Consider the following 23,660-nt stretch of genomic DNA (forward strand, 5'->3'; position numbering starts at 1 on the left):
CACTGCCCTTAAACAAATAATGATTACATTGGAAACACTGCAAAGAATCCGAAAAACATGGGCAAAGTCTATTCAAAGACACAGACGATAGGTCCTGGTACCTTGCCGATCTTATTATGCACAACTCCTTTTCAGACAATTTTTTGTTCGAGTAAGCCACCCTATCACCTTATTTACGAATCTCGCGCCCATGACCCACACACCGGTGATCGAAGACTTCCCCAAGACGTAGCCCCTTCGGAACTCCGTAGTTAACACTACTACAGGCGGGAGCTCAGATCAGGATCGCTGAATACTCATGGGCGGGTTCGGTGCTCTAGGCCGAAGCCTCGCACCCCCGGCCTAGTATATCTGATCGAATCATCATGTCTGAGCCCCGAAGGACGGGATCCGCTGCCTGATTTGAAAGCCCCTGCGCACAGGGCCCAACAACGGGGCTAGCGTCGGAGGAAGTCTTCTCATCCCAGCCCGAGGCCAGCAGCGGAGAACCCCGGGCCGGTCAAATAAGATCAATGTGTATAAAGGGCTGAGGGGAGAGCAAGCACACATCATGCGTACAAATTATAAACACTCAAACAACAAGCACCGCACACGGAGACACGCGCTACACATGCTCTCACACAGACATCTCTCCCACTCAGCAAATTTTTACTACTGCGTAGACCAATTTAAATGATTCACGCCCGTTGCATTCTGGGTCAGAAGCTAAAAACGTACGGCTCTAAATCTGTGATGAAACGGCCATCTTAGAAGAATTTCGTCTATCGACCTACGCTAATATTTCAAGACAAATTAAGTTTAAAGTGTACAGGACATTATCTGATTAAATTTTTTTTGAAATTCATGAGAAAAATTATATAAACAGCAAAATGATTGCCAGAAAAATAAGATTAAGAAAGCAGTTTTAGGTGACTGGAAAAAAAATATATTTTATGTTTGTGTTTGAGATAGCGCCTTCACTAAAAGTATATGCTTTCTACTGGTGTTGCAAAACGAGTCGAAAGTACGTTGAAACTGTGTTGGAATTGTTGTCCGTCTTTTCGGTTCTGTCTTGCGTAGCGGTACTTTGACGTCCGTGTTGGATCTGGATTGGCTCTTTCAAGAAAGATGTCTATGTTTCAGGCACGCGCACAAGCAGCCGACATCTTGGCGTCCTCTGGTTGCCCATGGAAACGAACTTTCACCCGCGTGACGTTGGAGTGACGGTTCCCGCCAGTCCAGGACGTCTGCTGGTTGAGGAGGAACGTGAAAGGATTGAGTGACAAGAGGATCCAGAACCGATAAGCGAAGTGTAGGGGCGGTCAGCATGGACGAGCTGTATCTGGAGAACATAGACGAATATGTGACGGATCAGAACAAGATAGTGAGCGCTTCTTATGCTTGCATTGTGATCGGGAACACCCCTGTACTGAAAGTCATGTTTTCGGGGGGGGGGGGGATATGCACACCTGTCTGTTATAAACTACTTGTCTAATTTATGCATCCTCCCCATTGTTGCTTCTGCCTTGCTGCTCAGCCATTTGGTGACGTCATTTGGAATGCTGAGGATGTTTGTGCTTGAGTGAGATCAGTTGGTGTGAGAGGGTTGAGCAGCAAGGAGGCTGCTCCCGGTGGGCCATATATTATGGATCTTACATCATCTTGAAAGCTGTAATTGATGAAGCATTATAATAAATAAACCTGTTACCTATTTCTATAAGACCTGACTACTATGTTTACTTAATTTTAGCACTGTCTTAGATCTCACATGTGCTTCTCTCGGGTGTACATTTTAGTGGCCAAATCTACCTCATAATCGTTGAAGGGCATATGTACGACTGTCGTTCTGCTGGTAAGACTTTGCAGTATTAGCACCAGAGTGCAATATACACACCTCCATGTAATTGCACTTATATAGCGCTTACTACCCCTAACAAGGCGTCAAAGCTCTTTTCGTTGAGTAGCACACTACTCTGGAACCCAAAAAGGATTAGTGGTAAGTTAGTTTAGGGAGATATGAAATTAATTTGAGCGTTGGACATCTGAGTTTATTTCGATTGAAAAAAGATAGTGGAGTGATAGAAGAAGGAAGGGTTTGCATTTAATTAGAGCTTGCTACCCCTGATGAGGTGTTGAAGCGCTTTTCGGCAGGTAGCACGCTACTCCGGAACCCAAACAGGATTAGTGGGGAATTAATATAAGAAATATGAAATTTATTTGAGCGCGGTGGACATGTAAGTGTGTTAGTTAGATTACAAAAGGATCATGAAGTGATAGAAGAGGAAAGGGTCTAGAACTTTTTTATTTTTGAAGATCATAGCAGTAGGAGGAGGTTTTGCTGTTTTGGGATGAGTAAAGGGTAGGTTGAGGGGGTAAGAGTCGGAGGGAAGGGTGTAGAAAAGATTGTTTGGGAGATCTGAATAGTAAAAGGGGTTTGAGATGATGCATGGAAGGATAGAGGAAGGAAGAGTCTAGAAAGGGTTATTTTGGGGATCATTGTAGTAGAGTGGGAGATGTGAAGAGTAAAAGAGGTTTGAGAAGATGCAAGGAGGTGTGGAGGCAGGAAGAATCTAGAAAGGGTTATTTTGAGGGTCATAGTAATAGAATTGTGTTTTATGAGTCAGAGAGTGGAGGTAGAGGATAAATTGAGAGAGGTAAATCCAGAGGTTTTTATTTAATATATCCCAAGGACACGTACGTCTGTTGCACACACTGTTCGCACCCACCTGCAGTTGAACCTCTGGTGTCCCATCCTTCTGTTGTTACACCCTCGGGGGCGCCTGTACCTCTCTGTATTGTCCTCTGGATTTATATGTCCGTTACACCTCCAGAGGCACCTGAACCCCTCATCCCTAACCTAAGGAGTTTATAGGTCACTTAAATCATTGGGGACACACGTATTGATGTTGATCACTTGTTGTAGTGTATAGGCTCCGGAAAGCCATCCTGGGCACAGTAGGTTTAGATGATCTTAAGGCATTAATGTTTAAGTAGGAGCAGGAATCTTGTGGTGCACAGCAATTCCCTGGAGAAAGTGTCTATAATACACCCTGACATTTCCTAGGCAAACATGTTGCATCACCAGCCAGACCACAAGCCTAATAGAGAGGTAAGTGCTGGGATATATAATACCCACAGTATAACAACATCTACTTGTTATAGTTCAGAGGGAATCGGGTCCTCACCTTGTACCAGTCTGTCATACCCTGGGGAAAGGGGTACCCCTGCAGTTAAACAGCCAAGGACAATAAAATCTGCTTGTTAAACACCCTGACACCTCTATCTATTTATTTATTTATTTACGGGTTTATAACGCGCTTGAATCAACTCCCGAAGGAGTATCTCCGCGCTCCAGAAACACCAGTGGCCAAAAAGAGGCAATACATCCTATACAGAGATCCAGGTAGAATAAGTCTCAGCATATCCAGGTTAAACCTGAAACATGAGGGTTTTCAGTTTTCTTCTAAAATTAAGGTGGTCCAAACATTGTCTTAGCAAGAGAGGAAGCCTGTTCCATAATGTCGGGCCAACCACTGATAGTGCCTTACCTCCCTGCCTAGCTCTTCTAATCAAGGGCACCCTCAGGAGCAGCTGGTTACTTGACCTTAGAGAGCGCGCAGGGACGTACGGAACAAATTTCTCTGCCAAGTACAAAGGTCCTAAGCCATATAGTCCCTTATGTACTATGCAGCATATCTGGAACTTAACTCTTTGGCGGACTGACAGCCAGTGCAGTTTTTCTAACAGAGGTTTGGAAGGGGTTCTGGGCGGAGCATTAAGGACCAATCTGGCCGCAGTGTTCTGCACCACTTGGAATATGCCCAATACCTCTTTATTTGCAGATGCTAGTAGGCCATTGCAATAATCCAGCCGACTGAGCACTAGAGCTTGACCCTAAGTTTTTCTAGTGGAGTCAGGAAGAAGCGGAAATACCTTGCGAAGGAGCCCTATCCTATGGAAACAGGACCCTACTGTGTCATTTCCATGTTGTTTTAAGGTTAGCTCCTGTTCAAGGCGGACCCCAAGGTTCTTAATCACTTGCTTTGGTTCGGGAACTGGCCCAAGCTCTACACAAAAGGCCACATGCACATCTGTCACGAATAGTGGGGGCGCAGGAATATCTTGTATCCTACACTACAGTGACATTTATTTATTAGGCCGTCAGCTGCACAAGTCTGCTGTGCCTTCCTAAATATACTAGTAAAGCCCCCAGACGTACATGTGAATCCTATATACTGGATGATTCACCTGGCAGTTATACCCCAAGAGTACATATTTATCTACCAGGATAACATGCAGCTTTACATTTTTCCCATGGTCGCATCTGTCTATTAAACACACAAGGGACTGTGCAGATTTCCTTATATCCCGGAGACACATGTGACGGTTATGCAGTGAAGGGTGAAATCACATCAGTTAAAAAGAGTATAGGATCTCATATCATACCCCCTGCTGGCACAACAGTGAGTTATATTCTCAAAGGAACTTTAATTGGGATCAATGTGAAAGTTGGATCTATAGTGTGTTTATATTTCCCTGTGAAATCCTCTAAGAGCATGTGTGAATGTTCAAGTACTCTGATACACCTTTGTCAGTTATTTTCTCTGGCGCTACAGCTGTCTTACAAACCCTTGTAAAGAACATTTGTCCTACATGCAGTGCCAATCAAATTTGTCAATTATACTGTACAGAGAATACGTATATCGGGAATACACACTGAGAAAGCAAAAATCTTTGATTCTACTTTGGGGCTCTGCTATCATTTGAACCATCATGATTCCCCTGTCACATGTGCTTTAGGGAGCACATGTCGAGTATACACATTAGACTATTATCGATCTCTTTTACCACTTAGGGGACACCTCTGTCAGTTATACCTCCAGGGACCAGAGGCAGTTGTTTTCATCCAGGAAAGGACGTGGCATTTGCTAGTCACACTTTTGAGGATCTCTATGGGATTTCATCTTCCATGCCATATTTGAAAGTATGCCCAAATGTCAAGTCCAGAATAAAGTAAGGTTGCTGAAATCATATTTGTAACACTTTTTAATTTTTTTTATTGGAAAATCTTTGGGATCTTGGTCACTGAAGTGAATAATATGTAGTTGGGTTTTTTGCCCAGAGTGAAAGGTTTAGGGTTTACCCAGGGTTTGTGACATTCACAGTCTGCAGAGGGAGTCCTTCCATCTGGTGGGGAACTGTGTGGTAGCAGAATTGAAGGGAAGTAGGAGGAGACTTGGACTTGAGTTGTGTGTGGAAGCAGTCAACACATTTGAAAGCAGCGTTTTGCTTGATTCACCCATTTTTTTGCGTGGAGAAGATGTTTACGCTAAAGCAAAGGTTTTGGGAAATAAGGGCCATTGTAATACAGACGGGCTTACAGAAGCTGTTGTGGACAAAAAGTTCTCGATACTTAATCAGATTACCGTAGATCATGGTAGAGAAAAATCTATTTTTGTAATGAAAGTAGGATCTATATAGTATCTCGCCTTATTTGTGGGGAGACTGTCCTACTCTGATATGGATTTGGGTCAGTTGATCATGAGTCAAAGACGGAGCTGTTTCAATTTGTTGAAATTGAGGAGGGTATAGTTGGGGTGGCAGAGTGGTTGTGGCAGTACACAGAGGTGGTAAGGCATGATTAATTGATGAGTAGCTGATTCAGAGAAGTGAATGAGAGATTGCTGAGCAATTGTATTGAAATGGTTGTAGTCAACTGTATCCTTGGCCATTAATTGACTTTTATGTCCAGGCCCTTGCTTCAGTGGGGAGGGGCATTATGTTGATGCAGAAGAAAAGTTCCTGGTTACTTACAAGTAGTATTCATTACACTGAGTTCAAATCTTTTTCACCACAGTCTCTACTGGCAATACTCAATTTCTAACAACTGAAATGGTTTCCATACTAAAGATAAATTAAAAGATACTCCTAATATGGTTGATTTCCTGTTCCTTTCATTCTGTGCATAAAGATGACATAATCATATTCTACATCCTTGTCATACCAAACATAAAAGCTGTGGAAAATAATGTACACCTTTAATCTATTTCTGGTTGCACCCCACCTGATTGGGAGGGTAACTTAAACTGACGAGGAAGTCCTAAACTCAGAGTAATGAAGATTACTGGTTAGTTACCAGGACATTGCCTTGTCCGTCTTCCTAGCCCAAGTCCTAACTGGGTGAGAGTATACCCAAACAATAAGCGCAACCAAGAATGCTTGAGAAAACTAAACTTTCTGCAGCAAAAACATTAATGTATCAAAGAAGAATTTTTAAGGAGTCATGCATCTCAGCATCCAGCAGTTTCACCCAAAACAGAAGACACCCCGCCCGCAAACCTGAAGATAGTAGTTCTGGTAGTCTAAGGGAAAGACCAGCTTACTACCATACAATGTCTTTTGTTGAGGCGCCTTTTAACATTACCACAGATGCAGACATTCTTCTTGTTTATCTACCATGCTCTGAACCAGGCATGGATTGGTACTGATTCTCCCAAGCCAGGACAAGTTAAGGCTGGTCTGTTTCAGCCATCTACTCAACGTAGCTTAAGAACGTTGAGAACCTGCACCTGATAGACCAACAATTACTAAAAGAGATTGAACCTTCCTAAAACTCACAGTTCTTGATTAATACATCTCTATTAATATCTAGTGTGTGAAGTCTCTCCTCCTCTACAGAGAAAGGGCACTGAAAATAGGAAGAACTTGGGTCTTGAGATATATGAAAGCTCGACAGGACATTGGGCAAAAATAAAGTACTTGATCACAGAAATACATTTTTCTGGAAGAAAAGGGTAAACATAAAGATTAGCCCCTAATTTCCCATACCTTCTCCCAGAACAGATAGACACAAGAAATCAAACCGTATAAGATAGGAATGTCAAATCAACAGACTAACCACTCAGAAGTGGAACACCAAAGAGCCTTCATAACTAAAGGCAAGTCCCGAAATGGAAACGGTGAATGAACCACAGGTCTTTTCAAGAAGAAACTCTTTAAAAATCTGGATACTAAGGCATCTAAAGTCTGCACCTCTGACTTCCCGATAGCTTATATTCAAACACCAAATATCTGGCACTGCCAGGTGCCCTCATACATGTTTATGTATAGGATTAGGATGGGGAGGGGGGGATATTCTTATCTTCACCCAAACTCAGATGCTCATTTACACAGTCTGACCTAATCCTCTGTGCCTACTTGATTAATATATTTTAAAGAAAACGGAAAAGAAAGTAGTCAGTCAAGTCACTCAACATACACCACACCCACTCTAATTAAGTGTATGTGTACCACAAAAATAAATGTGTAGAGAAATGAGAAAGTATCTCACATGTGCACCACCAAAGGAGCTACTGGCAGGTTCTCACTAGCTTGCCCACGTTATTGTCATCATCGATAACATTCTCGTATAGAAAAAAGTGTGTGTCCAGTGAAAGAAAGTTGTAGAGACAAAACATGACATAAAGGCTGTAACGACCGGGTTCTCGGACCAGATGGGATCAGCTCCTGAGAGCCCCTCCAACCCAGCCGGAACGTAACCACCTCCCTCCTCAGGACCATCTATCCAGGCACCTGGGTACCTACCTGAGATGGGGAACACGCAATATACAAGCTCATATCATTAGAAACACCACTAAATCTATAGGGATTACTAGGAATACTCACTGATTACTAAGGATATCCATGCCCTACACCACACTCATACCTCATAGTCTCGCGACCACATGGGTCCAGACTAATCTACCCTGGGGCAGTTCTGATTATTTACCATTACACACTGATCACCATCAGTGCTCACTCAACACACAATCCGGCGTGCCATACACACTGGGCTGCAGCCCCAGTGCTCACTCTTTATCCGGTCCACAATCTGGCGGACCTAAGCACCAGTCTCCTACCTGGTGTTCTCATTAACGCCACTTTCCCTAGAGGCGATCTCATTACACACCGTGTCCCCCCGGTGCTCACTCAAGCCGCAATCTTGCGGGTATACACACTGACCACAATCAGTGCTCTCACTAACGCCACTTACCAATGACGACCACTTTCCTATGAATGCCTTCAGCTCTCTGTCTCTATGTTGGGAAGTCTCTCTCACTATTCACTAAGGGTTCGCTACTACAATATTAGGAGTTAGAACGGCTTTACAAATTGAAATATGTACCTTCTGCTCTTGATATCAAATGTTCCCTCTCTCCCTCATTATTCAGTCACCTCTTACCTGACCGGGATTCACATCCGTTCATGCAAACAATGTCTGACTAGAAGACCAGGTTACCCTGATTGAACAAGAATACAAGGCACATGTCGGTTCACTAAGAACTGGGGTATCTTTATTACAATATGGCAATAGAACACATACACAGATCTGCGGGGTCTCTATGACTAACAGGAACTTTAACACACCGCTGAAAGAAAAGGATTAGACATACAGTATGAGGACAAGGTTATCTGCGGGGTCTCTATGACTAACAGGAACTTTAACACACCGCTGAAAGAAAAGGATTAGACATACAGTATAAGGACAAGGTTAATATTTATAAAGTAAGGAACGAGGTCACCTTGGGAGAATGAAGTCTTGCTCTAGCTGTCATCTGGGCTCCTCTCTCGTCTGTGCCTTAGCTCGTCTTAGATTCTCTCCTGCACTCTTGGACACACATCTGCGCTGATCACTTTGTTCTGGATTTCTCTCCCCCACGGACTCTCTCCACCTTCAATCTAATGGTTCCTGCCGCTCTGATAACCGTTTGTTCCACTAGCTTTTTCACTCTGCTTCTAAATGTCTCTGTGCCAATGTCCAATTAACTCCAGCTGCTCCCACAGATTTATCCACAATATAACTTCAGTCTCTTCTAAAAGGCATTACTTCAGACTCCAGCTATTCACAACTCCTCCTGATAAGTAACTGCTTCTGACTGCTTCCTTCAATTCCAGCTCACTGACTGTCTGTTTGTCTTCTCTCTGTTCCAAGCATCTTCTGTCTCTTCTCCTCCTGCAACTCCACACCTCCAACTCTACCAACACTCTCCGCTCCTCCAATTCAACTCAACTGCTTCTACCACTCCAGCTCAACTCGACTGACTTCATCTCAGCTCTTTCTAGCTCGAACTCTTTCTGCAACTCCAACAACTAACTGACTCCGCCTCTGCACTTCACTAATATAGAATGCTGTTTCCTCATGGAAAGTTCCAGCCATCAGCCCGCCGCCCATCAGATCCCTGCACCACTCCGCGTCAAGGACACACACCCAGCCGGCCGGCCTTTTGTTGTGTCTTCCACACAGAGAATAATACAGCCTACCGATAAGGGCTGGCCCAGACCGGTTCTCTCCAAGTGAACAACAGCTTTAACTATAAACATTACCTTTCCCCTTGAAGCATCTCATCTCTGCAGGGATGGAAAGCAAAATGGAGTCTCTTTAGTTCTGGGCCTTGTAGGCCTGAGAAGGATGAAATAACCCTTAGCTCTGTCAGAGTACCTACACAAACCATAATATAAAGTCAGGACCACAGGATCCACCCTCTACTATAGGCAAAATAATGAAAGGCAAAGCCAATAGGCAATAGATGGATTAGAGTAAGGGATCTGTCATCATATAAAGCAGCTATCCTCTTCTAGGTCTGGAAGAAAGGGCTTAAAAGGGAAGAATACAGCCTATAGATGTGAGCAAGCTTAAAGTCTTTATCACTCCGAAATAGAGCCAAAAAGCCTGTCAAGACAAAGGCCCAGTGAAAAACAAGACAAGAGAAGTCTCTAATAAAATTGAGCTAAACTCACACACATACTTGTAACTTTTTAATCCGAAATGTGAGTTTGCCCAGCAATAAAAAACACAGCATGTTGTGAACCACTTCAAGGCTTGCCAACATGTTTCATTGCCAGTTATATATTAGCAGCAAATTCATCAGGGCAACCAAGGTCAGCAATCACCTCCCTGGACATCTAACAAAAAATCAAAAATGACTAGTGAGAGCCATGGGCCCACGTACCAGCTCCCACTTAGTCATAAGGGTGTATATTGTTTATACTTTCGATCCCTTTCAAACAGCATATTTGTTGCTTATAGGTTCATCGCTATCCAGATACCTTCACACGCTAACTCAACCCGATAGCTTACACAAAACCATCCCTCATACAATCCAAGATCTCCATAGGGTCAAATGAAGATGGATTCAAATCTTTCCCCCAGTTGGATGTAAAGGATTTCCCAATGCCTAGCAAAAATACGAAGAGTAGCTTGATGTCTAGATTGTTGAACGGAGGAAGCAACTTCCTCTGAAAAACAAAACTCCTGAAGGTTTAATCTTTCATTTCCAGACCCGCAGCTGAAGACTGCTTAACCCTGGCTTGCTGGGGACTGGAGGGGCTAAGGGAGCTGGATCTAGTGGAAGAGCCCAATGCAGAACCACATATTTTTAGAAGAAGCCTGACCCAATTCCATCTGGACCCAAAGGGAACCACAAAGAGCACTTTCACATGGTCTGATTGGATCTTGTGTAGTACCATGGGAATAAGCAGAATTGGTGGCAATGTGTAGGATTGGACTTGTTACTGAGTACAGATCCACCCCTCAGATGATCCACAAGTAAATCACCCCTCCCCGGAAGATATACTGCCAATAGACTGACGAGATGAGATTGAGCTCAAATCCATATCTCATGAGTCAAAGTTGCTAGAGTGAACAAAACCTCCTTCCCTCCCCCCCATGACCCCATGATGATCTATGCAAGCCCTCAGCGCCCGAATGTCCGAACCACAACTGATTAATTGCTTGCTAATGGCACAGATTGAAAAAGAACGAATTGAAAGCCTTCAGCTCTTTCCACTTGGATGTAGTTTGAGTGAATTGTGGATCCTACCTGCCTTGCACTTGTCTGTCCCTGAAGGTTGCCCTAATCCTCTCCCACTGGCACCTGTCATGAGTACATTCTAAAAAGGAGGGAAAAAGGACCACCCTCTGCACGTGGATTTAAAAAGCAACCACCCTACAGATCCTGATCAGTCTGAGGCTAAATGGTAAATGAGTGGCTGAAGTCCTGAGAAGTAATGGTTCATTGTTTTATTAGGTGATAAGCAAACTGGTATAAGTGAACAAGTGTTCAATAAACAATTGCAATGGTGATAGCCATACCCCTGTGTACTATCAACCATTCTCTGACTGGTGCCTGAGACTTCGCCAAGAGATTTGCTAAGTGAGACTGCAATATGATTCTTCAGTGGTCATCAAAAATATCTCCCCCCCCCCCCCCCCCGCCCCCCAAACCCCCCGGAGGTGCTGAACTTGATTCTCATGAACTAGATTGTTGTTGATGGAATAGAACTGGATTTTTCTGCATTCAGGACAAAGCCAAATATGGTCCGGATTCTAGAAATGGGCACGAAATCCTTTGCTCCCTTAGAGAAAGAAGGAGGAAACAGCCAACCAATCATCAAGGTAAGAAAACCTCTAATACCTTCTTCATTAATTTTACTTGCACATACAGCCAGCAACTTGTGAAGGTTCTATACGCTGAAGAGAGACCAAATAGGAGGATCTGAAACTGAAAGTATCTGTTATTTAGCTGGATTCAGTATAGCCTCATGGACTTTTTGTGGATGGGGATGTGTAGGTCCCTTACAATTTCTATTTTTCTATTTAAAAATATTTATAGAGCGCACGTACACCAGCGGTTTCATGGCGCTAGACTGACAGATGGCTAAACCTGGGGGGAGAAGCTGGGGGAGTTAGTTGAGAAATTTTGCAAAAAGATGTGCCTTAAGCTGTTTCCGGAACAGTAGGTACGAGGTAGAGGCTCTGAGCTCCAAAGGCAGTGAGTTCCAGAAGATCGGGGCGAGGGTCGCGAACTTAGAGCCTCCCCATTTCTTCCTCCGGAACCGTGGGACCGTGAGAAGTGATAGGGTAGAGGACCGCAGTTCCCTAGTGGGAACATAGGGAATAATTTCGGATGAAATGAAAGCCGGGGCCGTGCCCAGTCGAGCCTGAAAAGTGATAGAGGCAAGCTTGAACTGGACACGGGCACAGACCGGGAGCCAGTGGAGGGATTTCAGAAGGGGAGTGACATGATGGGATTTAGGGAGTTTAAACACCAGGCGCGCCGCCTGGTTTTGGATCTGCTGCAACCGCCGAAGACTATATGCAGGAATGCCTGCATATAGGGCGTTGCCGTAATCCAGGCGGGACACGACCATGGCAAGGGTAATCAGTTTAAGTGCATCAAATGAAAAAAAACGGGACACCTTGCGTATGGTGCGCAGTGCCAGAAAGGAAGAGGAAACCACAGAGCTGACCTGGGAGTGAAGGGTGAGTTGGGAGTTAAGCTTGATGCCAAGAGTTTTTACTGAGGTCGAGGGGGCAGGCGGGGGGCCAAGGGAAGGGGGCCAAAAGAAGGGGGACCAGGGGCTGGGCGAACCACCCGTCAACACCAGCTCAGTTTTGTCTGGGTTGAGCTTGAGATGATTGTGGTTCATCCAGTCCCGGATGTGGATCATGATGGTTTGAAAGTTGAGAGCAGAGTCAGGGGAAGAAGAGAGGTTAAAGACAAGCTGGAGGTCGTCCGCATAATTAAATACGGCGACCTCCATTTGTTGCAGTGAAAAAATAAGAGGGGAAATGTATAGGTTGAATAAGAGGGGGGAAAGGGAGGAACCTTGGGGAACCCCGCACTGAACATTACGGAAGTCCGCAGTGAAGTCAAGTCTTTGGATGTGAGATAATCTTCTCCCTCCACCCCCCCCCCCCCCCCCTTCTGGAGCGGCACCGTTTAGTCCAATGTCAGCATCTTGAACCTCCGGTAAGTAGCATATTTGTTTACCTCCTTGAGGTCTAAGAGAGGTCTGTAGGCTCTGAAGCTCTTCTGCACTAGGAGCATTTTGAGCCTTCGGTAGGGACAAATCTGTTAATCTCTTTGAGGTTTAAAAAAAGCCTCTAGGCTTCAGATCTCTTCTGCACCAAGAACACAATTGAATAGAACCATTTTCCTCTTTCTAATTTTGGTACTAGGATGACCACTGCTTTCTTGATTAGGCCATAAACCCCCTCCAAGAGAGCATTCAGAAGAACCAGACCATTTGTAAAAGGAATTCAGTGAAAAACATCTAGAGGTAGACTAAAAACCTTAATAACCTTGGAGCCCCTCCTCCTTAGCATGATTGAAGTTGAAGTTGAAGGGTTTTGTAGAGCGCTCTACTACCAGGCGGTTTCTTGGCGCTGTAGGAGGAAACCTGAAACTGAGGGAAAGGGGGAAGGGGTGTTAAAAGGAGTAAGTGTTAAGAGGAGTAGGCAGAAGAAAAGAAATGGGTTTTCAAAGCTGCCTGAAAGTCAAGGTAAGAGGGGGTGGATCTGATAGCTAAGGGAGGGCATTCCAGAAGAGTGGAGCGAGTGCCGAGAACCTGGAACCACCCGATTTCTTTTTGCGGAAGCGGGGGACCTGAAGGAGGGACTGGGTGGAGGAACGGAGAATTCTGGTTGGAGTATAGGCAGTGATTTTAGATCTGATGAATGCAGGGGCAGTGCCGGCTAGGGACATTAAAGTCAGGCAGCCCATCTTGAAAAGTGTGCGTTCCCTGATGGGGAGCCAATGGAGGGTCTTAAGTAAGGGAGTATTGTGGCTAAATTTGGGGAGCCTGTAGATGAGGCGTGCCGCTTGGTTCTGGATGAGCTGTAGGCGCCGGCACTCATAGGCCGGGATGCCTACATAGAGGGCATTGCCGTAACCTAGGCGAGATAGAATCATTGCCAGAGTGATGATTTCGAGGGCTTCGGCTGAAAAGTAGCGTGAGTCTTTGCGGATGGTTCTCAGGGAAAGAAAGCAAGAGGAGACCACCGAGCTGATTTGAGGTCGCAGAGAGAGATCTTGGCTGACTTTGATGCCCAAGGTTTTCACTGAAGCAGAGGGAGACGGGGGAGAACCAAAGATGGGGGGCCAGAAAGCGGAAGACCAAGGATTAGAGGGGCCACCGATAAGGACAAGCTCCGTTTTATCGGGGTTTAGTTTTAGTTGGTTGAGGTTCTTCCAGTTGTAAATGAAGGTAAGAGTGGAGTGGACCGTGGAGATAGAATCAGAAGAGGAGGTGAGATTGAAAATAAGTTGGAGGTCATCGGCGAAGTTGAACGCCGTGACCTCCATGTCCTGTAAAGCAACAATGAGCGGGTATATGAAGCCCTCCAGGCGAGCAGCCTGAGAGCGGTCTGCCAAGAAGGAGGTGATCAACCGTGTCAAAGGCAGCGGAGAGATCGAGGAGGACTAGGGCCTGAGGGGAGTTGGTGTCAGCTCTGCGTCTGAGCTTGGAGGGGATAATGGGGTCGGCGCCGGGTTTCTTTATGATAGGAATGACCATAGCAGATTTGAATGCGTCAGGTACGGTACCTAGGGAGATAGAGGCGTTGAGCAGAGTCAGAGGGGGGGCCGGACAGTGGGAAAAGATTTCCCTTAGGATGTGAGCCGGGCAGGCATCAGCAGGGGAGCCTGTTTTGACCTTTCCCAACAGGGAGCAGAAGGTCTCTTCTGAAATTGCAGGAAACTGGTCGAAGGAGGAAGCAAGTGGGGGTAAGGGAGGGCAAAAGAAGGAGGGAGGTGCCAGGGGGATGTTCTGCTTTATAGTGGTGATCTTTTCAATAAAAAAGTCATTAAGGGTGTTGCAGAGGAATTGGGAGGGGATGGGTCTGGGCACAACTGTCGGAAGCAGCAAGCTCATTCACAATTTTGAAGATCTCCTTCGGTTTATTGGCTGCCCGATGGATTTTCTGAGAGAAGTGTTCTAACTTGGCAGTAATTATTGCCTTTTTGTAGGCCCGAAGGAGAGTCAGGTAATGAGTCTTGAGATCTGGGCCGTAACTGCGGCGCCAATGGCGCTCAGCCTGCCGGAGTGCCAGTTTTTGGGCTTTCAGGGTGTCGGAGAACCAGCGGTTGGCGTCATGGGGACGGCGCGTTCTCACCCGTCTGAGAGGTGCAACTTAGTTGCAAGCCTCTAAGAGCCAGTTATCAATGGTAGTTACCTGCCTGTTAGGGGGCATTTCTGTCAGGGTGGGAGCGGAAGAGGCTAGGGAATGGCCTAAGGCGGTTAGATCTACCTTATTCCAGTTGCGAGCAAAGATATTTTTGGGGAGAGGAGGGATATTCATCTTCCCCAGGGGGGTGGAAAAGGTAATCGGGGAGTGGTCGGACCAAGCACAAGGGGATATCGAAGGCGGCGAGATAGAGAGATTGGTGGACCAGACTTGGTCAAGAATGTGACCGTGAGTGTGGGTGGGGGAGAAGATGTGAGGGGTAAAGTTCAGGCAATGGAGGGTATCAGTTGGTGCACGATTGCAGAAAGTAACTTTAATAAACCTCTCCCTTGTCTGGGAACTTGAGATGGGTAGTCATGCTTTTGAGGTTATGGTGTGGCTGCAGGTGACTGGAACTGGTCGCTTCCAGGGGCCACTTTGCCATGACCCCTGCTCGGATAGGGCTGTACAGCTCTCATTGTTGAGGCAGGATAAAAGGCTCTTCTACAGCTAACAAACACAGAAAAGGTCCCAGGGGTAAGTTTATAGACCCTACTTGTTAAGCCCCCTGAACAAAACTGACACCAACCCAAAATTAACAGAGAGTCCAAATTGAACAATGTACCTGAATATACAAGGAGGAAATGGTTCTAACTAGAACGAGTTCCCATCAGTCCACCATCGAGACCGCCCTTCATCATCTGGGATCTCTTGTGTAGTTGTAAATCACAATCAGAGGTAAAAAAACCTGTGCTGGAAGGTGAATACACCATGCGCAGGAAAAACCATCTAGATGCTGATGTGATAGGAATAGCGTATCTTGTGGTGAACTGAATAGCAGTGCTTAGAAAATTGTGAATGTGTGAAAAGAGAAAGAAAAGGTTCTAAAATTAGGTCGTGATCGGGACAGTAATTTTAATATAAACCCTCACACTCCTAAATCAATAAAAACAGTGCAAATTAGTGGTATAACAAATGTCCACTAAAAAAGGATATAAGGTCGACATGTTTCTGCAGACTAGTGAGGTCTAGAGATCCCCTGCTGCTTCTTCAGGACCATTAGTGCTACTGCTGAATTAAACCATATCACCTGAGAGTGTATGTGCGATCATCTTCTCATCCTAGACCATAAGGAGGAAAATAATATATATAAAAAGGTACAGTGTCAAAAAAATACAATTTAACCAACATAACATGCACTGAGTTACAAAGTATGTAGGATATACTGGTCAAGGGCAAATAATGACCAGCATTTGGACCGTCAGAGTCAGTCAACAATCACTATATTAAGTGTGTTATTACAAGTGTAGATTCACTCACCCACGTGATGGGAAGGAACAGCTCCACCTCACCTGGCACGAGCTCAGGTAGTGGATGCACCGCACTATAAAAACAATGAATAAAAGATGTTTTTACATCTATATATAATCCCTAGTCAGACCTGTTTTAGCATGCGCCACATCCGCGTCACACACCCACAGATACATCGGTACGTCTCCTGGTCAAGTAATTTCTATCTCCTACAGTGATCGTGATAGTCTTTACGCTAAAAAGCCAATAATAGCCAGTCCATACATGACCCACACAATGACTCACCTCTCCGTCTGTGCACCGGTCGTCCCTCTAAGCTCTATCGTAGGGAGGAACCAACTCGGTGCACCCGCGAGGTTTTTATGCCTGGTTCTTCTTCCGCAATTGGCGCCGCGCATGTTCTGACGCACCTATTACGTGGTGACGTCAGACGCGCTAGTGCTGGCGGGCGCGCTGTTAGTGTCGGGAATAGTAGTTCTTAAAGCCCGTTCATACTCGGCGCCACGCACTTGGTGACGTCAGGCACGCTAAAGCGGACTGATCGTGTCGGGAGTAAGTCCCGTTTATGTGTGTGCAATTTACATCCTCATTCAGGGAGTATGGGTGTAAAAACATTCCCCAAAACCTTGTGGCTCAATAAACAAGGTTAGTCCTGTACCTACGCTCGCATGGTACTTAGACATGCTCATAGCCTTTTGTATATCGGCTGTACTAATGACAAAGGAGAAAATGAACCTCGTGTGGGATACTATTGCCTGTCGCTCCTTAAAAGCGATATGCTGAAGTTAGCCATATAATATCTCATATTCAGATAAAGCTATGATCACTGGTAATGAACAAGATCATGTCAAATAGTATCACTATGTTGAATAAAAGGTTCAAACAAAGGTTGAAAAAATGGCTATAACTTAAAGAGACATCCATGGGATTTCATCATTCAATCCGCATATATCACTGCGAAGTCTATAGACCCATTTTTGTTCACATTTCAACAAAAATTTTGCAATGTCGGTTACAGAGGGTGGAATCCATGGTTGGTCTAATACCGTCCACCTCATGTCAGTAGGTAGATGGCCAACTTGCAAAAAGTGATTCGTCATTTTTGTGGCTTGTTTACAGCAGCGAATTGAACTTTTATGCTCCGAAATTCTAAGCCTGATTTTTCTAGTGGTCATCCCCACATAATTCAATTTGCAAGGACAAGTTATTAAATAGATCAAATTCGAACTATTACAGTTCGTGAACCGTCTTAGTTGCCAAGGTCTGTTAGTGCCTATGTCTATAGTCAATGTTTTGTTAGTTTGGGGGCATGCCGCACAGCTACCGCAAGGGTGGTGTCCAGTAACCGAGGGCATGTCCCACAGGGTTCCAATTGCCCTTGGAAGCGTGGTTTTGGGTCTAGTGTGGACCAACTGATCTCTCAGGTTTTTGCCTCTCTTAAAGGCGAATAGTGGAGAAGGTATGGAGTCAGTGCCTGTTTTCAAGATCTTCCAATGTTTTTTAACTATTTTCTGAACTTGGTTCGAGAGTGTGCTGTAAGTATTTACACATGTAATTCTCTCTTGCTGGGTTTTAGGGAGGGCTAGTTCTAACAGACCTTCCCTATTGTTGTTAGCAGCCCGCTTTTTTGATTGTTTGATCAAGCGTCTCGGATATTTCTTATCTTGTAAGTTTCTCTCTAAGGCTGAAGAGTGTGTGCCGAAAGCCATTTTAGTGGAACAATTCCTCTGGATACGGAGGAATTGCCCAAAGGGCAAGTTATCCCTTAATGCCTTCGGATGGAAACTATTATATGGAAAAGGTATATAGATGACATCTTTGTCGTGTGGCGGGGAACGGAAGACGAACTCCGCCAATTCCATTCTTGGTTAAATGAGAGAAATCAGTATCTGAGGTTCACCATTGAGTTTGACAAACAACAACTAGCATTTCTGGACCTGCTAATCTCGGCATCAGATGGGAGCTTACAGTCCGAGCTGTACCGCAAGCCAATGGCAAGGAATTCCTTGCTTAGCTATGATAGTTATGATAGTTAGATAGATATGATAGCACTGATAAAGTCATTCGGCATATCTGTTGTCAACTATGCCGATGACACTCAGTTGATTTTTTCATTTGAGGGTTCAGAGACTATTTCAAGGGATGTCTTTCACCGTTGTATGGCAGCCACAGCAGCATGGCTGCGAGCCAATGCGTTGCAATTCAACGGGTCAAAAACGGAGGTACTCCACTGCTCCTTGGACCGAACTCCCCGTACACTACCGGCAGATTTCTGGCCAGTGTCCATCCCGGGATCGGTGGAGGCGGCAGAGTCAGCTCGCAACCTGGGAGTTCTATTCGAACCCAATTTGCAGCTTGATGCCTCCGTAAACAAAACGGCAGCAACATGTATGGGTCTGCTCCGTGTTCTACGGAAAATCTTGCCACTTCTTCCACGGGGCTCCAGAGCTGAGGTAGTGCGAAGTTCCATTCTCAGTAGGATTGACTACTGCAACGCACTACTTCTGGGTGCCCCGAAGATTCTGGTCCTAAAGCTCCAAAGGATACAGAATATGGCCGCTAAACTGGCCTTGTCTCGACCACGGTCCGCCTCTTCATCGGCAGCTTTGGCCGATTTGCATTGGCTTCCAGTCCAGCAGAGAATTGCGTTTAAGGCTCTCTGCCTTGTTTTTAGGGCCCTGCATGGACTGGGACCAATACCTCTTCAGACTCTCTTCCTCTGGTATCAGGCAGCCAGACCTTTAAGATCATCTTCGGCGTTCTTGGTAAAAGTCCCTAAAATTAATAGAACGAGAATGGGTGGTCGCGCTTTTAGTTTTGCGGCTGCCACGCTGTGGAACACTCTCCCCCTGGCATTAAGGAGCTGCCCTGATCTGCTCACTTTTAAAAAGAGCCTTAAAACTTACCTGTTTCCCAGAGTAATGTAGCTGTTTTAATAGATGCACGGTTAGGTCTCAGCGCCAGGATACCCTTGGGGGTGACAGTTGCGCTTAATAAGCAATAAATACAATACAATTCACAATTTTCTAAGCACTGCTATTCAGTTCACCACAAGATACGCTATTCCTATCACATCAGCATCTAGATGGTTTTTCCTGCGCATGGTGTATTCACCTTCCAGCACAGGTTTCTTTTACCTCTGATTGTGATTTACAACTACACAAGAGATCCCAGATGATGAAGGGCGGTCTCGATGGTGGACTGATGGGAACTCGTTCTAGTTAGAACCATTTCCTCCTTGTATATTCAGGTACATTGTTCAATTTGGACTCTCTGTTAATTTTGGGTTGGTGTCTCTTCTACAGCTAAGCCCCCTCCTCCTCCATATGAGCAAACAGGAGCAAAGAACTTCCTATCTTCCGCTGACCACTTCACCATGTCTTCCAGATAATGTCCAGAAAGTTTGGACCCAGAAAAAAGGTAAATGCACGAGCGTGCTTTTCTGTGAAGCATCCCTCTTCCAGGAGCTCATCATGGATATATTCTTGCTGAGATTGCTGCTCTTGATGATGCTGCACCTTCCCCAGTTCATCCAAGGAAATTTGGACAAGAAATCTTGCTTCTCAGTCATTGACAAACCCCTGCAAAATCAACTCCCTGCTGAATTTGGCCAGACAGATATTGAAATTCCTTAATGAGGGACTGAATCGCTTAATTAGACCATACACTAGCTCTTTTTACTGCTGCATTGACCTTTACAACAGTGGTCCCATGCAATATAGGGTATAGCATACTAATAAATACAGACACAATGGATTCTGTATTAACTGACTTATCCAGCCAGATAGAGGTCAGAGTGCATTTCGTTATATCAAAAGATGGAGGGAAAATATCCTTCAACAAACTCACGTTGTGGGGCACAACCCTGTACCTCATTTAAACACAAAACACTTTAGTACAATCAAAGTGAAAGGAAGGAAAAAGGAAAAGTGCAAGTTTGCGATGCAGTCTGTGACATACCTTGGCCATGTTTTGTGCAGAGAAGGTGTTACAACCAAGCCATCATTTGGTTGAGAACACCCGAAATGCTCCACACCCAACTAGTAAGGACGAAGTGATATAATTTCTGAGGCTACTGAACTTCTGTGTTAAATTTGTAAGAGGATTTTCTAGTAGGGTTTTCAACATATAACAATTGTTGAAGAGCAAAGTGAAATTTCTTTGGACAGAGGCTTGCAAATTAGAATTTGAAGACATATAAACAGCCATTAAGGATCCCCAGTTTTGAGAATCTTTGACCCTGAGTTTGAGCATGTTGTAACGGATGACATCAGTAACAAAGGGTTGGGAGGTGCATTTTCACAGATAACTTTAGGGGGGAAGGAAAATAATATTGCGTATGCTTCTTGCTTGTTGTCCCCTGCAGAGGTGAAATTCACAGTAAAAGAAAAAGAGACCCTTGCTTGCGCCTGGGCTTTAGAGCATTTTCAAATTTTTATTTGGGGTAGACATTGCATAGTTTGCTGTGATCTCAAACCCTTAGTAAAGCTTTTGACTACTGAAGGCCTATTCAAAGTATCGGTAAGAAAAGCATGGGTGTCCATGAGGCTTCAAGATTGTATTTATACAGTTGAATATGTGCCAGGAAAAAAATATATCGGCTGACAAACTATCATGTATGCTCAATGAAATGCAGGAGTGTCAGGAAAGTGATTGGGAAGACTTTCAGATTGCATTAGTCCATGACCAAGGTATGGCACCGTTTAATGAAGAAGAGTGGCAAAAACAATGTTCTTTGGATACCACTTTTCAGTAACTCCATGTTTGTGTCGAGCACGGTTGGCCCAAAAAGTATTTAAGTAAGAAAGAAATGAAGGCTTTTTTGGGAAATAAGAAGCAAGTTGTCTGTGGTTCAGGGGAGTCTGTAAGGAGGAGATAGTTATTCCTCCCACTTCTTTTCAAACAAGAATTGTTAAATTGTGCCATGAGGGTCATGCAGGCATCCTACAATACAGAGCAACGGATTAAAATATGGTACTGTTGGCCTGGTGTAGACATGTGTGCTGGAAAAAAGTGGCTATAGACATAATAGGACCCATTGGGTCTCCTGCTAAGTACGTTATTGCACTAATTGATGACTTTTCTAGGTGGCCTGTAGTCAAGATGGTGGAAAAGGTTGATTCGGCGAAAGCACTTCAATTTGTTGATAAAGTTTCTGTGGATGAAGGTTTGCCAATGCAGATACATAGCTGTAATGGAGTAAAATAGGTGTCAGGTATAGGACCACGCCTTTGTACAATCCCAGTGGCAATGGCAAGACTGATTTGCATATTACTGGGATGGCAAAGTGAGCTAAAGAACGATAATGGATTCAACCTAGATCTGTGACTGGGGGTGGGTGTCTGAAAAGTTTCAGCTCTCCGTCCATCATCTCCTTGTCTAAGATTGGGAGATTTAACAGGGTACTGAAGAATGCCATTCAACTTGCTACCAAGAATGGTAGTGTTTGGGAAACACAGAATTTTAAGACCCTGTGGATGTATAGCACCACTACCCATGAGTCTTTGGAAATTTCCCCTTTTAACGTTATGAGAGGAAGGGGAGCTAGGACCAAATGTAACCTGAATGGTTGTTGCATGCCGTGGACACCACTGTGTTGGTGGGTGAGGTAAGTAAAAGTATTGTGACCAAACAGCAGAAGTATAAGGAGATGTTTGATCTGAAGAGAGAATAAGGGAATGTTGTGATTAAGGAAGGTATGTGGGTCAAAGTAAAAAAAAAAAACCTGGCAGATAAGGGAAGGTGAAAGTCAGTTCTCTCATCCTGTAAAGGTTACTAAGGTTTTGTGGTACACTGTGTTATTAAGTGATGTTAAGGCGTGGAACTTCAGGAGAATTGCAGTTTTAGTTGGTGAATGTAATCTACAGGGAATTTCTGGAGGAGGCATTGAGGCAAGGTTGGATGAGTAACTGGTTCAGTTGAATAAAGATGATGCCGGGTTGAGTCACAGGAATACTAATGAAGAGGAAGGAGAACACTTGGGGTCACAAAGTGACTGCAGAGAGGAAGATGTAATTGTTGAGGAGTAAGAACAGGAGGGTGAAGGCGCAGTTGGGCCTACTGATCTTGATGAGAGGAGTGGTGGCAGAGAAATGGAAGGCTCAGATGGCAATAAGAGAATTCGGGTCCAATCCAGGTAGAGGCCCTGTTTTGTTTGTGATGAGGATTTGGATGAGTGACTGTGGAGGAAGTAGATTTGTAGATATTGTAAAGTTTTATTTTCTTTATTTGTGTTGTTTATTTTTATTAAACGGGGAAGATGTGTTATCTTGGGTATATCTAGTGCACAAGTTTGCACATGCTCTGCCTTTGATTTCATGCATAGTGCATGTGCTCTTTTCCCTATGTCATGTATATTGTTAATTGTATGGAGGCGGTTTTATGTGCGTGCCTCTGCCATGTTCTAGATGCTGTGGAGTTAGAAGCGGCAGATGCAAGGGAACGGAACAAGGAAGGCTGTGCCCTGGATCCGCTCCGTACTCTGGTGGTTCAACTCAACTAAACGTGTTTACTTTTACACTGTGTGGATCCCTCTTTACAATGCTTCATTCCTTTCCTCAATCATGAATGGAGCAGCAGGCTGTCATGCTTACTCTTCTGGTATTGGCTAAAGAAATCCTTTTCTTCAAGAGGCTCAGATGTGGATGGCATAGCTAGGTTTTCTCAAGTGATGCAAGACCTCCGTTAACTTTGGTGCCTGAACAAAGTGTTCATGGATCTCCTCATTATTTACAGAATCAGAGGGAAAAATGTGCATTCTAAGAACTGTAGGTGGAGATGGTCCCTCTCTCGTAGCAAAACCTACGTCTACAGCAGTTAATCATCTGTTGTAATGACTGTTTAGTGATTCTTTCCCCCGCTGCTGCCTCAAAATGCCAAATGCAGACAAATCTGCTTTTATCTGCCTTTGTTGCTGGCTGCTACCCACTTGAGGCAATGACTGGCAACTAAGTTTCGCACCACTCTTCGTGAGGCTCTCGTGCGCCATGCTGCAGAGGCCTGCTGAGTTAGAGAGATGCAAAAGCCATCTGATGGATGGAATGCTTGAATTAATCTCAGGCACTAGCAGGATCAAGGCTGATTTGCATATGGCTGGGTCCAAACTGAAGTAGCATGGTGGCCGAAAAGTGATGTATTGTGATGTGACCCAAGCCAGTGGCTGAGATTAATTCAAGCATTCCACCCATCACCTTGTTGTTAAAGTAGAGAGTTACAGCACACATAGCCTCGGAGATAAATGCAGTGGACCCGGCACTCAGCTGAGTGATTGTCATCTCTGAAAACAGGTGCACCACGCTACCATAACCCGCACTGCAGCACCCAAGATTTTAGGGTAAGACAAGAAACTAACCAAAACAAGCGTTTGAAATGCAATCGGTCTCAC

At 44.7% G+C, this 23,660-nt stretch overlaps 1 protein-coding gene and 1 non-coding gene across 2 annotated transcripts in view; one reads left to right on the forward strand and one right to left on the reverse strand.

Moving 5' to 3' along the window:
* Positions 1-274: 274 nt before the first annotated feature.
* On the reverse strand, positions 275-645 carry LOC147693591 (small Cajal body-specific RNA 2). The gene has a single exon (XR_015299663.1).
* Positions 646-1,120: 475 nt separating this feature from the next.
* The window catches only part of POLD3 (DNA polymerase delta 3, accessory subunit), a 146,995-nt gene continuing 124,455 nt past the window's right edge, over positions 1,121-23,660 (forward strand). The window contains exon 1 of the mRNA XM_086933813.1: positions 1,121-1,363. Coding sequence (XP_086789939.1) covers positions 1,307-1,363 — 57 coding nt within the window. The 5' untranslated portion in view covers positions 1,121-1,306. The remainder of the gene's footprint in view (positions 1,364-23,660) is intronic.

Source organism: Lissotriton vulgaris, chromosome 8 (genome assembly GCF_964263255.1).
Source record: "Lissotriton vulgaris chromosome 8, aLisVul1.2, whole genome shotgun sequence".
Lineage (NCBI taxonomy): Eukaryota > Metazoa > Chordata > Amphibia > Caudata > Salamandridae > Lissotriton > Lissotriton vulgaris.